At 38.1% G+C, this 19,421-nt stretch overlaps 4 protein-coding genes across 4 annotated transcripts in view; 1 reads left to right on the plus strand and 3 right to left on the minus strand.

Annotated features, from left to right (window-relative positions):
- The window catches only part of LOC134812251 (2-oxoisovalerate dehydrogenase subunit beta, mitochondrial-like), a 704,467-nt gene that overhangs the window by 312,656 nt on the left and 372,390 nt on the right, over window positions 1-19,421 (minus strand). The gene's annotated exons all lie outside the window — the stretch shown is intronic.
- LOC134812160 (transient receptor potential cation channel subfamily A member 1 homolog) overlaps window positions 2,494-19,421 on the minus strand; it is a 54,628-nt gene continuing 37,700 nt past the window's right edge. Inside the window, exons 2-23 of the mRNA XM_063819399.1 lie at window positions 18,841-18,875; window positions 18,444-18,600; window positions 18,236-18,351; window positions 17,971-18,082; window positions 17,705-17,831; window positions 17,280-17,536; window positions 16,993-17,158; window positions 16,713-16,873; window positions 16,414-16,550; window positions 16,145-16,236; window positions 15,877-15,987; window positions 13,660-14,024; window positions 10,071-10,239; window positions 9,718-9,838; window positions 9,367-9,500; window positions 8,994-9,149; window positions 8,628-8,733; window positions 8,165-8,347; window positions 6,314-6,505; window positions 3,906-4,055; window positions 3,261-3,371; window positions 2,494-2,986 (exon numbers count right to left, since the gene is read on the minus strand). Of these exons, the coding sequence (XP_063675469.1) occupies window positions 2,801-2,986; window positions 3,261-3,371; window positions 3,906-4,055; window positions 6,314-6,505; window positions 8,165-8,347; window positions 8,628-8,733; window positions 8,994-9,149; window positions 9,367-9,500; window positions 9,718-9,838; window positions 10,071-10,239; window positions 13,660-14,024; window positions 15,877-15,987; window positions 16,145-16,236; window positions 16,414-16,550; window positions 16,713-16,873; window positions 16,993-17,158; window positions 17,280-17,536; window positions 17,705-17,831; window positions 17,971-18,082; window positions 18,236-18,351; window positions 18,444-18,600; window positions 18,841-18,867 (3,336 nt within the window). The 5' untranslated portion in view covers window positions 18,868-18,875 and the 3' untranslated portion in view covers window positions 2,494-2,800. The remainder of the gene's footprint in view (window positions 2,987-3,260; window positions 3,372-3,905; window positions 4,056-6,313; window positions 6,506-8,164; window positions 8,348-8,627; window positions 8,734-8,993; window positions 9,150-9,366; window positions 9,501-9,717; window positions 9,839-10,070; window positions 10,240-13,659; window positions 14,025-15,876; window positions 15,988-16,144; window positions 16,237-16,413; window positions 16,551-16,712; window positions 16,874-16,992; window positions 17,159-17,279; window positions 17,537-17,704; window positions 17,832-17,970; window positions 18,083-18,235; window positions 18,352-18,443; window positions 18,601-18,840; window positions 18,876-19,421) is intronic.
- Window positions 4,456-5,328, minus strand: LOC134812357 (serine/threonine-protein kinase pim-3-like). Its single transcript, XM_063819747.1, has one exon. It carries the CDS (start codon window positions 5,326-5,328, stop codon window positions 4,504-4,506), a length of 825 nt encoding a protein of 274 aa, XP_063675817.1. The 3' UTR covers window positions 4,456-4,503.
- On the plus strand, window positions 14,379-15,680 carry LOC134813394 (tachykinin-like peptides receptor 86C). Its single transcript, XM_063821132.1, has one exon. It carries the CDS (start codon window positions 14,380-14,382, stop codon window positions 15,343-15,345), a length of 966 nt encoding a protein of 321 aa, XP_063677202.1. The 5' UTR covers window position 14,379; the 3' UTR covers window positions 15,346-15,680.

Below are 19,421 nucleotides of genomic sequence, written 5' to 3' on the forward strand. Positions count from 1 at the left end.
TTTTCAAATGCTTACGGTTGATTCCGGGGGGGGGGGGGGGGTTTTGAACGTAATCAAAATTGTAATTTTTTACCGATTTTCGAAATACCAATTGGACATTTTCGTTAATTATGTAATCAAAATTTTCGTTTTTTAAACCAATTTTCGTTTAGTAAGTGCTCTGCGATTATTTCATTCATTAATCCGTTGTGATAGCTGGGGGGGGTGTGTCTAATCTTGATTACGTAATATAGGAGGGGGGTTGGGTCTTGAATACGGGGGGGGGGGGGGGGCAAACCTTGATTACGTAATATAGGGGGGGGGGGGTTCGGGTAAAAATTGCCAAAATATTGATTACGTAATATGTGAACGACCCCTTAGAATAGTACTAGTAGAGAACTATTGATTCTGAAAGAATGACGGGAGTTAGGAAATAGTGGCAAAATTATTTTACTATACTGATAATTGGTTTGAGAACGACTTTGAAATGGACCAATTAAGTAGTATGAAACCCTCTCTTCATTTCGCTTCCACATTCTGAATGTTTCCGCTCTTAATATAGGGTCGTTAACATATTACGTAATCAGCCGAGGAGGGTTTCCAAATAAAATGATCATTAAGCTAGTGCAATTTTGACACAATATCCAAGTGTAAAACTGATTACTATATATACGGAGGGGGCACTTCTATTATATTATGCGGAAGCATATTGACACACGCTTTAAACCTCTTTTCGCGCGCGGCCGAAGGCCGCTTTTCTAAGAAAAGGTAAGAGGTAAACAACGTGTTTACAAGTATAAGTAGTACGTGTTACTATTAGTAGTGTTAAGTAGTGTAGCAAGATGCATATATATATACCAAGTCGGACGTTAAACTTGAAAAACTGGGAATTTATTTTGTTGAAACTATAGCAGCTTCTCAAGATGATTTTTATCCTTCAATTTTTAAACTGTTTGTTTCTTGTCGATCAAAACAAATACTGCTGCTAGTGCTACCCCGAGTCCATTTAGAAAGCGTTTAGAAAATATTAACGGGTGATACTCGTAAAATATTTGTTTCAACTCGGCCCGCGTCCTGGTAGGTTATAAACCTACAAAGAAAATACTAATAGAATACAAATTGGATGATGATCAATGATTAATCACTTTACACTCGACTCAGACTGTCACGTGACTTTTTCGACCCGTTCTCTAGCTGGTCCTGAACGACTATTCGAAACCTTAACCCTTTAATTTGTATAGGTTTATAACTTGACCATTGTTAATGGTTTGGCCCGCGGAGCGCGCTACTTCGTAGCACTTGCCGTCGGGCCATTTCGAGAAGAAACCGGCGCGCGCCGCGCTACTTCGAAGAAATTTAGACGAGTAACATCCGTCAAGTTTATAAACTACCAGGACACGCACGGAGTTGGACTCGAAACAAATATTTTACGAGTAAACGAGTTGACGGATTTTAGTGTTGCTCGTCTAAATTTCTTCGAAGTAGCGCGCGCCGCTTTTTTCTCGAAATGGCCCGATGGCATGGCAAGTGCTACGAAGTAGCGCGCGCCGGGCCAGATCATTAACAATGGTCAAGTAATGACAAGTAAACGAGTAAAAGAAGATCGACTGTCATGTCACATGTAGCGAGCGTGCTAAATCACTTTATATCTACAGTCGATCTTCGAGATTGTTCTAAAAGGGCCCCCGACGACCCGACGTGACAGTCGAGTGTAAAGTAATTAATCATCATCCGTCGGGAATCGTTTGACGTTTAAGATCACTTTCGAGGCACATCCGGCACATCGACAAAAGCTACTCTGTACTCAGCTCAAGCTATATTTGCTACTATAGTATTGTGCTTTTAACGGGTAAATCAGACAGAAGCATTTTTGAGCATGTAAATATAATTGTAACTGTTCTAGGTAACGGTTCGACTAGGTAACGGTTCGACTAGGTAACGGTTCGACTAGGTCGAACCGAACGACCTAATAGGTTGAACCGAACGACCTAATAGGTTGAACCGACCTAATAGATTGAACCGACCTAATAGATTGAACGAAGGCCCGGGGGTCTGCTTACCAGCTTACCTGTTATGTAAAACTCGTCACACAGCAGTCAGCACTGAAACTGAGCCCAATACAATTACAATACAATTAAAAACCGTTTATGGTTTAGAAATGGAATTCTTACAAATTAATGCGCGCTGGGTTTTATGTCAAGGTAAATATTCGCGCTAGAGCTTTTAACTAAATAATGCTGTTCGGTATCCGCGCCACAACAATATACTGTGGATCGCGCTTCAGTGTTACCACTATTTTGATTCAGGTTCAGGTTTACCGGTTTACGGTGAACAAGAATAGAGCGACTGTTTCACTTTTTAGTAGCACAGTCGGTGAATCGGATCTTAATCTCTTGGATTTAAGTCTACAATTTTAAGTTATTTTCGTTCCAAGGAGCTGCGAACTACAGACTCATACGGAGTATAAGTTCAAGATCAGCGTTCACTAAAATGCAGTTAAATTGAATCGAAGTATTAAAATATAAATATAAATTCAATATGCATGTAAGTATAATCAGTGGGGAATCAGTGGCTAAACGTAGTCGTAACTAATTGTGCCGCTCTACGCTAAATCTTACTGCTACACACCTTAAATGTTTCTTATGTCCTTTTAAAAAAAGGAAAAAATGACACCCCCACAATTTCTTACTAGCAGAACTCGAATATCAATTTAGAGTTAATAAAGTTTAATAAATATGTTACTATCCAAGCACTTTTTATCGTATTATTCAAAGTATGCGAAATACGTTATCATAATTTCACACCACAGCATTCACATTAATCAAGCAGGTCCAGATTCTGTGTCAATAATTCTACTTTTCCTTATCTCGATCTCCTCAGAGTTAACGTTTTTGTCGACCTGCATGGTGTTTACATCGATCTTAGCGCTCAACTGGTTGAGTGCTGTTACGATTCGTATAACTTGTCCCTGGATCTTCTTCAGTCTCAATTCTCCATCACCGTCAACCTGCGGTAAATTTGAGATATATAAGATCACATGACCTCTTATTCGCATTTTCACATGGTTATTATGGTGGAATAACATTATATGACGAAAGAATTTAACATTTGTCCTCCAGCAAAAAAAACACAATAACCGGAACTTTGATGACCATATTGTGGTGTGTGTTTGCTATAGGAAACAAGACCTTGTATCCACACAATAAAACACATGATTCGTAAATTATAAATTGTTCAGTTCTAAATCTTGAGGAATTAACAGAGAGTAAACCAAAAAATACCTGACGACGTCTAGACACGATATCGACCACACAGCTGCCTCTGAAGTCGTATATTGTACCACCAAACAATTTGGACAATGAATAGACTACCTTGTTTGGGTAAAGTTTTCCCTGAAAAGTGGGGTTGTTTACAGAGTGTTAATTGAGGTCACATATTTTACGACTAACAGCTATGCTAACAGTCCCATTGAGGGGGCCAACGAATGACGATATGCTGTCAGAACCGAAATACTTTTATTCCTATACCACACTTTCCTATATGATGAAAACACATCGAAGGCAAATTCAGTCATAACTAGGTAGCATACCTATGAACTGAAATGTTAAACTAGATTTCGATCTTCATGAAAGTTTTAATTACTAAAGTTTCTCCCCATTCCCCAATCAATGTTAATAGCCTTAATTGCTAAATTAGCCAGTAGTAAGCAATCAGCAGTCCAGCTGCATCTAACCTTTATTTAAAAGTGTTCATAATTAAGATATTGTGTTTCTCCCCTATTAGTGATTACTCATAAATTAATTTGTTTATAACTTCAGAGTATAGAGGAACATCACGCAAACGGGGCTAAGGAATGATAATAATGATGGCAATCTGACATACAAATGTAACCCTTTGTGATAAAATTTGGAAATTTGTAAACTAACGTGAGGGTAATGAGACACCGCAAAAACATCGCAGAATGAAAGTTTTCCAACTATCTTCTCCGCTAGAAATATTTGCTCGATCCTCTCTGCTGATCTCCGCAGCTTGGAGGTTTTCCTCGTTTCAGCCACATCAAGAATAGCCAAACCAGTCTGTAATAAAAGATTTTGTTATTTTGTCAGAGCTTCATATTTAGGTGGAGTTCAGATTTATTATATTATGTAGATTAAAGAAATTTTCACTGGATAGTGGATAAGGCTTGGTGTATTTTGTTGGTTGGTGATATCGATTATATCTTCCATTGATGATCAACAAATTTTTGCTGGAGAAATTAGGCTATTAATTGATGCATTTTGTTGGTTGGTGATTTTGTTGGCTGGTGATTGTTGATCAATTATTGATTGCATGACTAAGAAAGACAAGAAATTTACGGATGTAACCAATATTTGGAATATTGTTGGTAATAAATAATTAACAAATTTAAATCTTTTGAACTTGTACGAAGTTTCAAATAACTCACAAAGTAATCAACACTAAAAACTCACAAAAAGACATTTCAATATGAAACATCAGTTCTTTAAAAAAATAAGCACCACATATTCACAGATGAGTTCTATCCAAAGAAAACCAAGGATGTTTCAGCAGGTACTTATACTCAATCCTTTCCAGTGGATCTCTCACCAGACAAAGTCTGAGGAAACTCCTGCACATAGGAGAAACTTTAACAATACGTGGTTTACAATCCACAACCTCCTCTGAACTTCCGAAAGGGTAGTACCCCATTACCATCTTGTAAACCAGGCAACCTAGAGCCCAAGTTGTTCCTTCTATCGGGTAAAAGTATCCTTTGTAGAAAAACTCTGGTGGAAGAAATACTTCTGTTCCGCGACCGATTGTGTAGGGGGTAGACCTGTCGTATAGAGAAGCTGAACCAAAGTCGATGAGTTTGATCTTGTTTGTGGTTGTGTCGATCAGGATGTTCTCGTCTTTGATATCCCGGTGATCGATACCCAAGGAAAGACAGTAAGTGACGGCATCGTGTATTTGGATGAAGATGTCTCGAGCTAAACTCTCACAGAGGCGTTTCTTTTCTTCCACAAAGTCAAACAAGTCCATCGTGTTTGGCAGGTACTCCATGAAGATGTTCCAGTGGAATTTGGTCTCTAAATAACCGTGCGTTTGAACAATGTTGTCGTGCCTCAGATTCTTCAAACAGTACAGTTCAAGAGGAAGAATCCCCGCTGTTGACTCAACAAGGACACTGACTTTAGATTTCTCCACTCGTTTGACGGCTAAAAGTTTTTGGTCTGCTTTTCGTGAGACAAGGTAAACTTTTCCAAATCCTCCCTGACCCAACTTCTTCTTGATCTTGAAGAATTGCTTGAACTTGAAAAGATGAAGACACTCGAGGATACGTTTAAACATTTCAAATCGATAAAACTAAAAGATTGTAACTACGGAGAGTTCGTAAAATGGCAAGTTGGATAATGGGATATGTGTCCAGAGGTAAGACAGTTATATATAGGGGCTATAAGCTTATGTTGCTGATTGGATGGCGGATTATTCGATCCAGTACGTCACGCAGTCTCGTTTAGCACATAGCTCAATTCGAGAAACATGATACACTAAGTTCCGTCATCCAATCATCAAGCCATTTCACCTAATCAGACGGTCATGTTGGTGTCACGTGATGTTATTCTCCTGTCTCGAGTTTGCACGTGACGACCATCACGCACAATGTTTCCCAAATGTTGTCGAATCACGTGATAAGGTTACATGACAACAATCAGGAAACATGTGGGGGTAGAATGAGACAATAGATTAACTGAATGAGGGTAAAAGCAGATTGGGTGAGCTAGGAAGTAAGTCTGAAACATAAACCAGTAAACGCGGGGGCAAATACGTCGAGAAATTTCAAAAGCTTTTTAGGTGATAAAATTATACGACTCATAAGAAGATAAAGTTGTTTTTCCGACTTCCTGGAATTACAATACCAAGCGAACCTCGAAAACGCCATTAAAACGGGGTTTAAATTCCCATTGCATGTGTAATCCCTCTGTTACATTATAGCTTACTTTCGACCAATGAGCACATATTATACTGGCCATTAATATGGCGGCCAAAATTTATTTCTACTGCAATTGTGAGCACAGGAAAATTGCGATAAGAATACATTTTCTCGAGGACAGAAGACGATGCGCAGTTGGATTATTACTAAAGAAATAAGCATGTATAAAGATATTTTGCAGTTAACATTATAACTTCTTTGGTTCTTACGCTATTTTTTGACAGCATTTAAACTCAACCGACTCATACAACCCCGTCATAGTCACAACTACTAGACTTAAATACCAAGCACTACACTGTAAATAGAAAGCACTCTTAACAAGTTCACAAAAATTAAACGTACCAGCAGGTTCATGAGGATGATAGGGCAGAGAAAGAGAAACATCATGTAAAGAGGATAAGTTGAGTACGGGTATTTAACAGGGTTCGGTCCTTCAAAAGCCAGGGGTACAAAGTACATGTCGAAGTTGATCTCTCCAATGAACATCGTCAGTACTTTGACAATCGTGGTGCCAACTCCTTCAAACGTTCCAGTCTGCGGGAGTTTGGTGCTGAGTTTGTAACAGTTTGTGACGGACAAATTTGTTACATAGAGATCAATTTGTTACATCTAGGTAAATTTGTTACATCTAGGTAAATTTGTTTAATATAAATTCGTACAGATAACTTTGTAACAGACAACTTTTGTCCCTACATACATCCACGCATCATTTTTAAGGAAGCATTTTAAAGTCAGCTATTATAGATAAAGATGATAATATAACATTATATCTATATTATGAAGTTTTAAGGGGGGGGGGGGGGGGGGGGTTCACCCTGATTTTTTTGTAAAACTTGGTTTCGAGATAGTAGTTGACCAACAAACTAGGACCGGTGACCGAACTTTTGAGGGGATCCCCGACCCCAACCGCCAAACGGTGCCCGCGGGGCAGCCACGCCCATATTTGGTTCAAATTAGGCCCAATTTAGCCAAATACCCTGAACATGCCCAAAACCCAGATTTTATGTGCTTTACTTGTAGCTAGTGGTCCCCTGAACTAGCATATGAATTTTCATCAAGATTGGGCAAAAAATGACTGAGTTATGAGCCAAAAACCATATGACCATATTTGGGCATACGCACCAAATTTGATCGATTTTGGCCCATAAATTGGTCAAATATCAATGTTTTTGAATGAAACCAACTTTATATCAAAGGTAAGCTTATACTACACATTCTCTATGATTATCAGCTCAGTATCTACCTAACTGTGGATTCTGTGTTCAAATAATCACAAAAAATGAACTAAATCGTCCATATCTCAGTTCGCGATATTTGCAAAACTGATTTCGCTCAAAACAATAGAACTCAATAGGGTTTCAATATTTTTACATGAAATTTTCAGAATCAACGTAGAATCGCATTTCGACCTTATCTCTTGTATTGAAATTTTGAGTTAGGCCTTTTAAAAAATTTGGCGGCCAAATTCCAAAATTTGCCAGGCATTTTTCAGAATTTGGCCGCCAAATTTTTTTAAAGGCCTAACTCAAAATTTCAATACAAGAGATAAGGTCGAAATGCGATTCTACGTTGATTCTGAAAATTTCATGTAAAAATATTGAAACCCTATTGAGTTCTATTGTTTTGAGCGAAATCAGTTTTGCAAATATCGCGAACTGAGATATGGACGATTTAGTTCATTTTTTGTGATTATTTGAACACAGAATCCACAGTTAGGTAGATACTGAGCTGATAATCATAGAGAATGTGTAGTATAAGCTTACCTTTGATATAAAGTTGGTTTCATTCAAAAACATTGATATTTGACCAATTTATGGGCCAAAATCGATCAAATTTGGTGCGTATGCCCAAATATGGTCATATGGTTTTTGGCTCATAACTCAGTCATTTTTTGCCCAATCTTGATGAAAATTCATATGCTAGTTCAGGGGACCACTAGCTACAAGTAAAGCACATAAAATCTGGGTTTTGGGCATGTTCAGGGTATTTGGCTAAATTGGGCCTAATTTGAACCAAATATGGGCGTGGCTGCCCCGCGGGCACCGTTTGGCGGTTGGGGTCGGGGACCCCCTCAAAAGTTCGGTCACCGGTCCTAGTTTGTTGGTCAACTGCTATCTCGAAACCAAGTTTCACAAAAAAATCAGGGTGTTTATGATGAACACTGAACATTGAACAAAGTAGATGAAAACTCACTTGTGGAAAACTCATATGGAACATCAGAATGTATGGAATGAGAAACAGAAAGATTGGCAGCATCACTTTGATGAAGGATTCCAGGAGGATTTTAATCATGATTACGTAGATACCAATAAAGGGGAGTTTCTTGAGGGACATTAACATGTTGTACCAGGCAAATACTACCACATAGCAACCAACCTGTAAATTGTACATGTTCATAATAATTTATCGTAGCAGTTAGTAATCTAGTGGACCCGTATTTTTACATCAAATCAAAGAAGAAAAAAAACCGGGAAACTTTAAATCATCTAAAATTTTAGCCACAAGCTAGTTAGAAGAGTTATGATAATAATATCCTGAACGAGCCCGATGAGCTTGCAGTGCAGCTAGTTTGAGCACATTGCATAAAATCAGAATGGAACAGACATGGTACATGTCAAAACAAGGTGGGAACTGGGAACTACAGGGAAATACTCACCTCCCACTGAAAATAGCTGGGATGAGTATCTGGGTACTGTATGATGGAGAGACAGAAAACAATAGTCAGCCCAAATATAACCACTTCCAGATAGTTCATCGGGTCCCTGAAATAAACGTAATATTACTTTAACACACTTATATTAGGTTGCAAATCTTTAATTTTGTTTATTTTGTGTAACACTAACAAGTAAATTCATGGCACGCTCGAGTCTTGATCATAGCATATTTTATGACTAGTGCGGCGAGTTCAGTTCAATTTAGACTGCTACCAGCAAACCTGGTACAACAAAAATGCAAATAACAAAGCCATAATCTTCATCGCTTTAAAAATGTAATGATGAACAAAGTTAGCCTCCCTCCTCACTTTAAATATCCTCTGGTGTTGGTAATGAGCTGAAAGAGCTCGAGAACTAGTCTCAACCCACTAAGTCCTATAGAGCACAGCGACAAGACTAATAGAATTCCCTTCTTCCTGTTATCAGTTGATCCATGAGGTGGAATTTCCATCAGAGCGTACGTTCTGCGGACATTAGCTGATAAGGAGATGATAAGATAATACACCTATGAATCATGTATGTGCGTGTGACATTATGTATGATTTAACTAAAATGAGGCAGTAAATCTGGCTTTTCGAAAATAATGAATAACAAAAGTGAATAATGCTTGAATGATTTTAAGGAAAACTGGACAAAAGTGAATAACAAAAGTGAATAATGCGTGAATGTAAGGTGACAAACGAGATGAATATGACGAAGATGACATTGAGGAACACGTTGAGATAACACCAGACTTTGCCTAGTGCATTCCATTTGTAAGTGATAACAGAGCTGATGAGAGGGTGATCCAACAAGTCTATTCTGTCGTGTTGTAACTGGGTTGTTATTGGTTTAACTTTAAGGAAAAGGGCCGAGATAAAAAGGAAATACGGGTATTATTAATATCATAGTGATGAGCTTTAAATGCGATGTAATTTAAATGAAACTTCGTAATGACTCGAAATCAAACTGTGATAAAAGCTTTAATGACACGACAACCGTTTAATATACAGTTTGAGTACCATGACCATTATCCAGATAATAAATAGGTACCATAGTGTTAAAAGGGTGGAGGGTACCGTCCGTAGCATCGTCAATAACACTGTAGTCAAACTGAACCCAATAGTCCTCCTTTTCCTCTGAAACCATGTTATCTGGATCCACATAGGTGCACCTGAGGAGTAGTTGTCACACTGTTTGGTTATTTATAACCCCCTCCCTCTATTTACTAAGCTGAATCTAAGATAAGGAGTAAGGACATAAAAGCGCGTATAAAATTTCAACCATGTAAGACAAAATTATTGCATTTTTTCTACCGTAACAATTAAACAGAAATCATCCCTCTCCTCTAAAACAAACGTTAACAATATAAAATAAATTTGATTTAAGTAAAGAAATTGTGTTACTTGTCAAAAACAGCTCTCGCCTGGGAGGGATAGTGTATGATTAGTTGATGCAGAGGGTGACTGTTGATCAACTGCTCTTTCCGGGCTTTCTTTCCCCCGACTTCCGATAACATGTTTAGTTTGACACCACTTGTATCTACTGCATCACCTCCAGATTCTAACGCTGGCTCTGAGGAGAAATTGTAACTTTGTAAGGTTTTTAGATCTACAGGGCACTGCACTGTGCACCAATTCATAAACTTGACACAACTTTACAATTCTATTCGATTCTATTTTGTGTTTTAGAAACACAGATCAGACAGAGTTACGCAGCATTTTGTAATCACGAGTCTCTTATTTAACTATTTGTGCTATCAGTTCAAATTCTTAAATAAAATTGTTTGTTCAAGAAAAGTTGTTTTGTGACGTTAAATCTGTTTCTAGCAGTTTGTTGTAAGCTTAACTTTCACACTGGTCAAGTGGAAATCATTACAGATTGCCTTTTCTCCCACTATAACTATAACTACAGTTACCATGGTTACCACCAATATACCACTATAACTATAACTACAGTTACCATGGTTACCACCAATATACCACTATAACTATAACTACAGTTACCATGGTTACCACCAATATACCACTATAACTTCTAACCAACTGCGCTACCTGGCCGTCAATATACCACCAATATACCACTATAACTATAACTACAGTTACCATGGTTACCACCAATATACCACTATAGCTATAACTATAACTACAGTTTCCATGGTTACCAGGTCGATATACCACTATAACTATAACTACAGTTACCATGGTTACCACCAATATACCACTATAACTATAACTACAGTTACCATGGTTACCACCAATATACCACTATAACTATGACTACAGTTACCATGGTTACCACCAATATACCACTATAACTATAACTACAGTTACCATGGTTACCACCAATAATCAATATACCATCCATCATAGACTCAACCCCCTTTTTGTTTATCGATCTTTTCGATCTTCCAAAAAACATGAAATTACTATTAGTCTCCGGCCGATTGCTTCAGCATTGCACGGTAAACCTTAAAAGTGGCATATTACTACGTTTTAAAGTTTTAAACTGATCTGAAGTTGCTTGTAACATCTCAGTACATAACGTGTCTAACCCTTACAATTGTTAGCTAACACGTGACCACGTGATGACCATAATATAAGGAGTGTTAACATGATACTACTGTTCACCTTAATTACATTCCTCTGTCACTATCCAGCACTCACTGAGGGTGAAGAAAGAGCACTGAGCTTCGGGGAGACAATAGGAGACTACATAGAGTGGGTCCCGGACATCCTGGATATCCCAGACACAAGACAGTTCAGCATGTGCACGTGGGTTCGGAAGAGGTACCGGGCAAGCTGGCCTCTGGTATTGTCCTACATTCCCCACAATGGCTGGAGATACAGCATGTTGCTAGGCGACGACGGGGCCTATAACTACGTGGTTCGCACTAACCTCTGCAGAGCAAGTTCTCACTGTCTGACATGGTTCCATGTGTGCTGAACCTGGGGGAGCAACACCACTACGATATTCCTTAAGGGGGGAGTTATCGGATCTACCAGCTCTGAGCGGAGAGAAGTCCGGACGAGGGGGGTGTTGTGTCCGGGGACCTCACCTCTTCGGGGGAGATCTCTACAACCTGTATACTCTATTATAATTAAAATCATCTTATCCATGTTTTCTTTAAATGTGGCACACGAAATCTGGTCAAAGATTGAGCCGAAGATCTTATCGGCGGCGGCCTTATAACCACAGTACTGACGCCGAATTACCGTCGTCTACATAAATTAGTACCAACCCTGTACCATAATAAAAGTTACAACATGCTGCTAAGTGCTACTATCATTTGGAGTAACTATATATTATTCTATAATATGCTATTATAGACTTGTGTTACGCTACGTAGGCCTAAAATAAGCACAGTAAAATCCCGCTACAATTTCCATAAATTCTCATCGCTAAAAACCGATTCCTGAAACCACATTTCTCGAAAACATGCATCTACAGACGTCTCCTTTCCGTGGCTAACATGACGCAGTATGTACTGACTTCTGCACGGCTTCGCAAGTACCCATCCCGGCTGGTCGGAGAATTCCAAGTTCTGACGAACAACTACACACTCTGTACACTATCATGGCAAGACTATAATTCATTGGTGAAGTTCTGATAACCAGGGGGTGAAGCAGCATTGTTATTCAGATATATAGTCCCCAGTGTAACGCGTTATCTACTACAACTAGCTGAATCCCTCTAATACTGCTCGAGATAGCCTAGATAATATTATATTTCTTGTATGTTATGCTGGTACCGTGATCAGTTCTTGTTATTTATCAGAATTTTTTATTTACCGTAAAAACAATGAAGTACTTATGTGTGGTGTGAGAGAGGCATTTGAACAGGGATTTAACAATACATTCTATGAGATTAGGTGTCCTTACTTGAAGGAAGATCTGCTAGCTAACATAAAGCACACATCTGTCTTCGCTGGGACCACACCTAACATCGTATCACCAAATCCATAGTCAGTAGTCAGTAGTCAGTAGTCAGTAGTCAGTAGTCAGTAGTCAGTTGTCAGTAGTCAGTAGTCAGTAGTCAATAGTCAGTAGTCAGTAGTCAGTAGTCAGTAGTCAGTAGTCAGTAGTCAGTAGTCAGTCACCCAGTGCATTCAGAGAAATAAATGAACAATCTGTAACAGAAAGGTTTCTGATTCTGGAGTAGTGTTCAAATCCTTCTGGACTGAATTACCCGCTGGAGGCTCAGATGTTGAGAACTGCAATCCCAGATTCAATATGCGGAGAAGAAGATTGTGGGGAGTAAGTAAGTAAGTTAAGTGTTATATTCTCGGTTCTGCTGCTTGAATCAGGGAGACAGGTTTGTGCCTGCTGCCGGCGTGCTGATAATGTGCTTGAGGGAATATCAATAAATATCTATTCTCCACTACGAGATATCCTATATCATCATCATATTGTGACGTTTGTACGTGATGAAATGGATTGTTCCGTAGGGGCCAATTTATTTTAGTTCCCGGATACAAATAACCTTAAATATACCTCAAATATAACATTGATACAAATTGCCTTGCATTCCATAGAAGCCCTTCACGATAACGATTAAGGAAGTTAAAGATGACTTGAGCATCGCCAAATTTTATCAACCAATGATAAAGTTAAGGTACGTCGTAAATGAGAACTCAAAAGTTGTTTCAGGTGAAATTAAGAATTAAAATCCAGTATCATGTTTAAGACAGCAATCTTGTAATATGATCTAACTGATCCATGATACGGTGGTGTTAGGGAGTTGTTGATGAGTTTGTCGTCAAAGAGAGCTTTTATAATGGGCGTTAGATCGAGACAACTTGTAATCTGGCTTGTGTCGTTTCCTCTTATTACTCATAATTTGCTATTTCCTTATCGAAAGCAAGTATACGTATGTGTCGTGAGGGATTAAGATTTTCTTGGAAGAAACCCTATGAAAGTCAGGTTTGACGTAGTTATTTTGTACAAAATAACTACGTTAAACTTAAATATCTTGCAGTGATATTATAAAGCATACCTTGAGTTGATTTAGTAGTTCCAGGAACAGTCAGAGCTTCTTTCCATTGTTCTGACTGTAACAGCAAAGCTATAACATTCTCATTATTATTCCGAATAGCTGTCAGAAGAGGAGTGTCACCGAACTGGCTAACTTTAGCCAAGTTTGCACCTTTATTTATCAGAGCCTTTGCTGTGTCTTCCTGCCCAGCACGAGCGCTGTAGTGCAGTGGAGTTTCCTCGTTTAGGTCGGGCACGTTAAACTTAGCACCTGCTTCTAACAGAACTTTTACGGTAGTTCTGTGGCCTGCTTCTGCAGCAAGATGCAGGGGAGTGACACCTCGTCCATTCTCGTTGTTTATACTTGCTCCATTTGACAGCAAGATCCTGAGGAGAGAGGGATGAGTTGGAAGGCACACATCAGTCACCGCTATAAGATAATATTGAGAATTGAGATAATTTTAGAATCGTAGAGCATTACAAAAATTCATGAGTAATTGTTAACTGAGTACTTTTTTTTTGGAAAAAAAATAACGGTACTCCTATTTTTACAAATGTTGCATTTCTGAAGAGATTTGTTGAAAGGTCGACTGTGACGAGTCTTAGCTAACGATTACAAAATATGATCCTGAGTTCGTACTTAGCATTTTAACTTTTCTAGATATTATGTATTATGATTTCAGCTTTTGCTCCTCCAGTCGTTAACTATGAAGGTGTAACTTATTTAACTCTTCTAGGTGCTATGGATGAAGGAGACGTAACGCTGAATGTGCCCAAAGGGGAACCAGAAGCCATAGCGATATGGAGCTGTGTAACCTTGCTCCTTTCCATTGGGGGAAGTCTTATCATCCTGGTAGGTTCCATGAGACATCAGGCTATCAAACTGAACATCATGTCAACCACCCTCATCAATCACATTGCAGTGGCAGACATGGGATTTGCAGTTTTCGTCAACGGACCTATTTTGCTGGCTGTGCTGCTGAGGAAATGGGTCTTTGGGGACTTTCATTGTAAACTAACAGAACTGATAGCCCAGTTTTTTTGCTTTGCAGATTTCAATATGATCTGTGCATTTGCTATCAGCAAGCTTCTTTACCTCGTGTACCCACTTAAAGCATGGTCACAAAAGCAAGCTCGAATAGCTGCGCTAATTCTCTGGACTCTAGCTACTGTCCCTTCTGTTGAACATGCAATATTTATTAACACAGGGCTCCAGACATACTCAAACTTTACCTACGGCGACGTCTACCATTGTACACTCGTGACAGATGATGGCTCCGACAGAGTTGCTTGGGTTGACAAAGTTCAAAGTTTCATATTGATGGTGATTCCTTCTTTTCTTACGGGCGGAGCTGCGGTCTGGATGCTGATGATAGTCCGGAAAGTACAGGGGCTTAACAGACAAGCTGTCTCTACTGTTGTGCTAGTTACTTTAGTTTATTTCATAACTTGCTTGCCCATCGGATTACTTTACATATTTAACTTGCATGAATTTAAAGTATTTAGACAGTTTGCTTATTTTATACCTTTCCTCAACAGTTCAGCAAATGCATTAATTTACTACGGTTCGATCAAAAGTTTTAGAATATACATTGATAGGGGAGCAAGAAGATTATCGTCTAACTTTTCTAACTACGCTGTAACAATAGGTAATTGTGATGTGACCATGGGTCGAGACCCACAGTTAGGTGTGCTGAGAGAAATTTAAAAAACAGTGCTTACTTTTTAATTATAGCTCGGTTTTAATACAAACATTTTAGTTTCCATGAAAAAATTGATTGTGTATTTTCATTAAAAATTACTAACCGTGACAGTCAGTTTGTGTTTATTTGTTCTTTAGTGTGCCAATTGAATTTGATAACATTTGTTTCTTTTATAAATTCATTAAAGTTGAAAATTGTAAATTATTGTTTTATGCGTTAAAATTAATGTATGAGTGAGTTTAAGTTTTTTAGGTCGCATCAAATTCGATTTTTTGCCCGATTTCTGTAGTCTTAAAATCACCTGAATTTTGTTTCTGATAAAAAACAGTCCCGGTACTAGTTTAAACTATTGCTAGCAAAATACATTTTGATAATCGATTATTGAAATACAGATGTTCGTGTTTTTTTCATGATGTTATTAAAGACATAATAGTTTTTCGCATATATTTGGTATTCAATATTTTTTTTAAACCGCTGTTTTTCCTTCGAATGAGTTAAAAAAATATTTAAATCTGGGAAAAAGTTGTTAATTTAACCTGCAACACTGGGACTGGCCCCGCTGAGCGGCATCATGGAGAGGCGTGTTGCCGTTTGTATCGACAAAACGACAACTTTTACTTTCACTTTCTAACATTATTTTCAGCGTCCTGCAAGTTTTGATTAGATCTATTTTCACGGTTCATTTCATCAAGCATATCACTTTGTTGTTAAGATATCGTACGGTTAAAAGTAATTGTTGATAAGATTAAGGGACGTTAAATTACACAAAACAGAAACACCACTAAAATTAAAAACCGAACTTACTCAGTTCTCCCCTCCGTTGCTGCATAATGAATTGGTGTTTTTCCCTTGACTTTGTTCCTTTGACCGATCTTGTATTTCTTTTCAATCAGAATCTGTTAGAAATTTGACGAGTTAAAGTTTGTTACAACTTGAACTACCGCCAACGCTACATCGTTTCGACTACAAGGTCTTTTTTTACTATAATACGTTCTTTTGCATATACAAATTAATGATCAGATAGATCCTATTAGATTGACTCTATCGAAAAGAGATAATTTCCAACCCCTAACCTTGCAACATATCAGAAAACCCTTATCAGCAGCCCAGTGAAGCGGTGTGTTCTGAGATTTGTCAATATCTTGTTCTATCATGTCTGATGTCAACTGTGTCATCAGATACTCCAAAACGTTTACACGATTGTGTAGAACTGAGTGAGACACCATTGAAAGAACCACGTTAGAATGACATTTTTAAAATAATTGCATACATTGGGATTATAGATTTTACATGAGTTTTATGTGAGGGCCATGTTGATTGTTTAGTATGCTGCACAAAACAGAGCCATGCTTATTGCTTATATAAAACCTACCAGCCTCAAAGACAGGAGTTTTGCCAGTATGATCGTGAGCTAAAATTTTAGCACCAAGTCCTATCAACATTTGAGCAATAGCGGGCGAATCATTCTCAGCACTGGCAATCATCAGGGCAGTTTTTCCTGATTCATCAACACTTCCTATCACATCTCCGTTCCTGTAAGATGACAAAAATTAGATAATTTTCATCTAAATCAAATTACGGTTTTACAGACACTAGTAATAAGGTGATCATCATGTCATTGCAATACATTAACTCAAAATTATTGAACAAACCAATTGGCGAGTGCAGTGGCAGCGTCCAGGTTTCCTCTTTTACAAGCCACATGCAGTGGGGTGCGTTGACTTGCTGAAACACAATCTGTTTTAGCCCCCGCTTTTATCAGCATATCTATCACCTCTTTACTGCCTCCTCTTGCAGCACAGTGAAGTGCTGTCTCGCCTGAAAATATTTAGTACTGTGTCATCAAGGTTATTCGTATTGGACTTGGTAAATTTAAACAACAATTTGAAGAGAAATGCATTATTTAAACACAGCATGAATATTATACAGAATAACTCACCATGTTCTCCTGTTATACAGTTAACGAACCCTTCCATATCAAGCATTGGCAGCAATTCTTTTACCCCGTCAGTCAAGTATTTCACCACGTTGACATTGTTATTCAAACAAGCAATTTGGAGGGGGTTACGTGAGAACGCATCAACAGCCGCCATACAGTCCCTGGATCCCTTGTCTAAAGCATTTCTCCTGATAAGTTCTTTGACAATATTTTCATTGTCCCGGGTACACGCAACATGGAGTGGCAGCCGGTCTTTCCTGAAATACAAACATCAACAATAATAATCAACAAACATCAAAAAAGGTCAACCATGTGCTAGAAACAATATTTCAGTCCATCAGCCGAATTGCAAATACATTTTCAGTTGGTATGAACCAGGCCAGGTACGATAAGACAAATAATTTTATCATTATTCACTATTTTACCCATTTCTAGCCCAAAGGTCAGGATTGTCTTTGTAGTCGAGCAATAGAGAATTAACACAGGCTTCGTGCCCTTGGGCAGCTGCCAAGTGTAGTGCAGTGTTCCCTTTAGCAAAGTCACTAACGTTGTCTGAGGTAAAGTTTATTTAACTTTGATAACTAAAATAAGCTGCACTTGTTGCTAGTGACTAGTACTGTTGTTCGTCAGTAGAAAATCTAAAAACATAATTTAAGCTTATTACAATCTTAGAAAAGTGCACTGATAGTACCTGATAAGTTAATGTTTAGTGAGTTAGTTTCGCTTTTCATCATGAGGGCCCGTAGATTCTTAACATGCCCTTTATTTGCTGCAATATGAATAGCTGCCCTTCCAAACTTTTCCTGAAATTTAGTCGTACTCATATTTGATCAGTGGATAGTAAATTGTCTCAGTGTTCAACTGCAAAGATACGATTTTCATAATGACTGTTTCTTAGAAACATAACAATTGAACCTAAGCTATATATAAGCTAGATAAAATGAAGAAGAACCTACTTGTAAGTTAGGATCAGCTCGATGCTTCAGAAGACATTTGATAATGTCACCTCTGTCTTCAGTCCTAGCTGCCCAGTGTAAAGGTGAAGCACCATCTGGTCCTCTCTTGTTTGGATCTAAAAAATACGTTTGAAACTCTCTATCTCATGAATGATAATTACAGATATTATAATTTAGATTAGAAAAAGGAAATGCCCAGTGGATTTACCTGCATGTCTAAAGAGAAGGGCTCTTACAGCTTCAAGGTTCCCTGAATCTACTGCATAGTGGAGTCCAGTGAAACCGTCTGATGAATTTGATAAGTTGACATCTTGGCCAGCATCCAACATTGCCTTGATCATAGTCAAGTCTCCTCTTTCACAAGCCTGTAAAGGTTTTAAAAACATATCAGAACTATCGTATGATCGTATAATCCTGGGAAGACATACACAGCATTTGGAATATTTGTATCTATTCTTACCCTGTAAATTGTAATACATTTTTAATAAAGTGCTCATTTTAGCTACATAATTTGATATTTTCATCTTTAAAACCTATTCTTGTTGGATGGAAAACTTGTTGGAAAAAGTAGAAATAAAATGTAGTAGAACTGATGTATAACTTACTCCGTAAAAAGACTTGTGTTTTGACATAGCTAAGCTTTGAATATATAAATTGAGAAGTTGTTGCAAAGGGATAACACATCAATAAAAAAGAAAGTCAAACAATTAAATAAAAGCAATGAACCACCGTTCAGTTAATGCAACGTAACTATAAAACCAGATAGACACTGATTCACTGATTGAAATTTTTAAAGATCTTATGGAGCTGCAGCTTCTGAGTACATTTTTCCGTTAAGAATTAGTGCAATGTGTTCAGAATCTGAATACGAATCGACTCGAGGATCATGTCAGTTTGTGGGATCAGTTGATCATCTCAGTAACTGATTAAGTGCAAGGTGCATGCTAACGAGTCAGTCAGTCAGCGCCCAGCAGCTCTGTTAGAGCCGAGCAAGTACCCAATCATCATATTATGCAGTGCATAATATGCTGATTAGGTACTTGCTAATATGCACCACCTATTACTCTATTATGATCTGACACCCGCAATAAATTGCTCATTACACGACTGAAGAGTATGTAATTGTTTCCTTGGACTCTGAAGGTCATACCACTGTAAATAACAAATTATGTTCTCAAACTTTTCT

Source organism: Bolinopsis microptera, chromosome 3, assembly GCF_026151205.1.
Source record: "Bolinopsis microptera isolate Bmic1 chromosome 3, MBARI_Bmic_1.0, whole genome shotgun sequence".
NCBI lineage: Eukaryota > Metazoa > Ctenophora > Tentaculata > Lobata > Bolinopsidae > Bolinopsis > Bolinopsis microptera.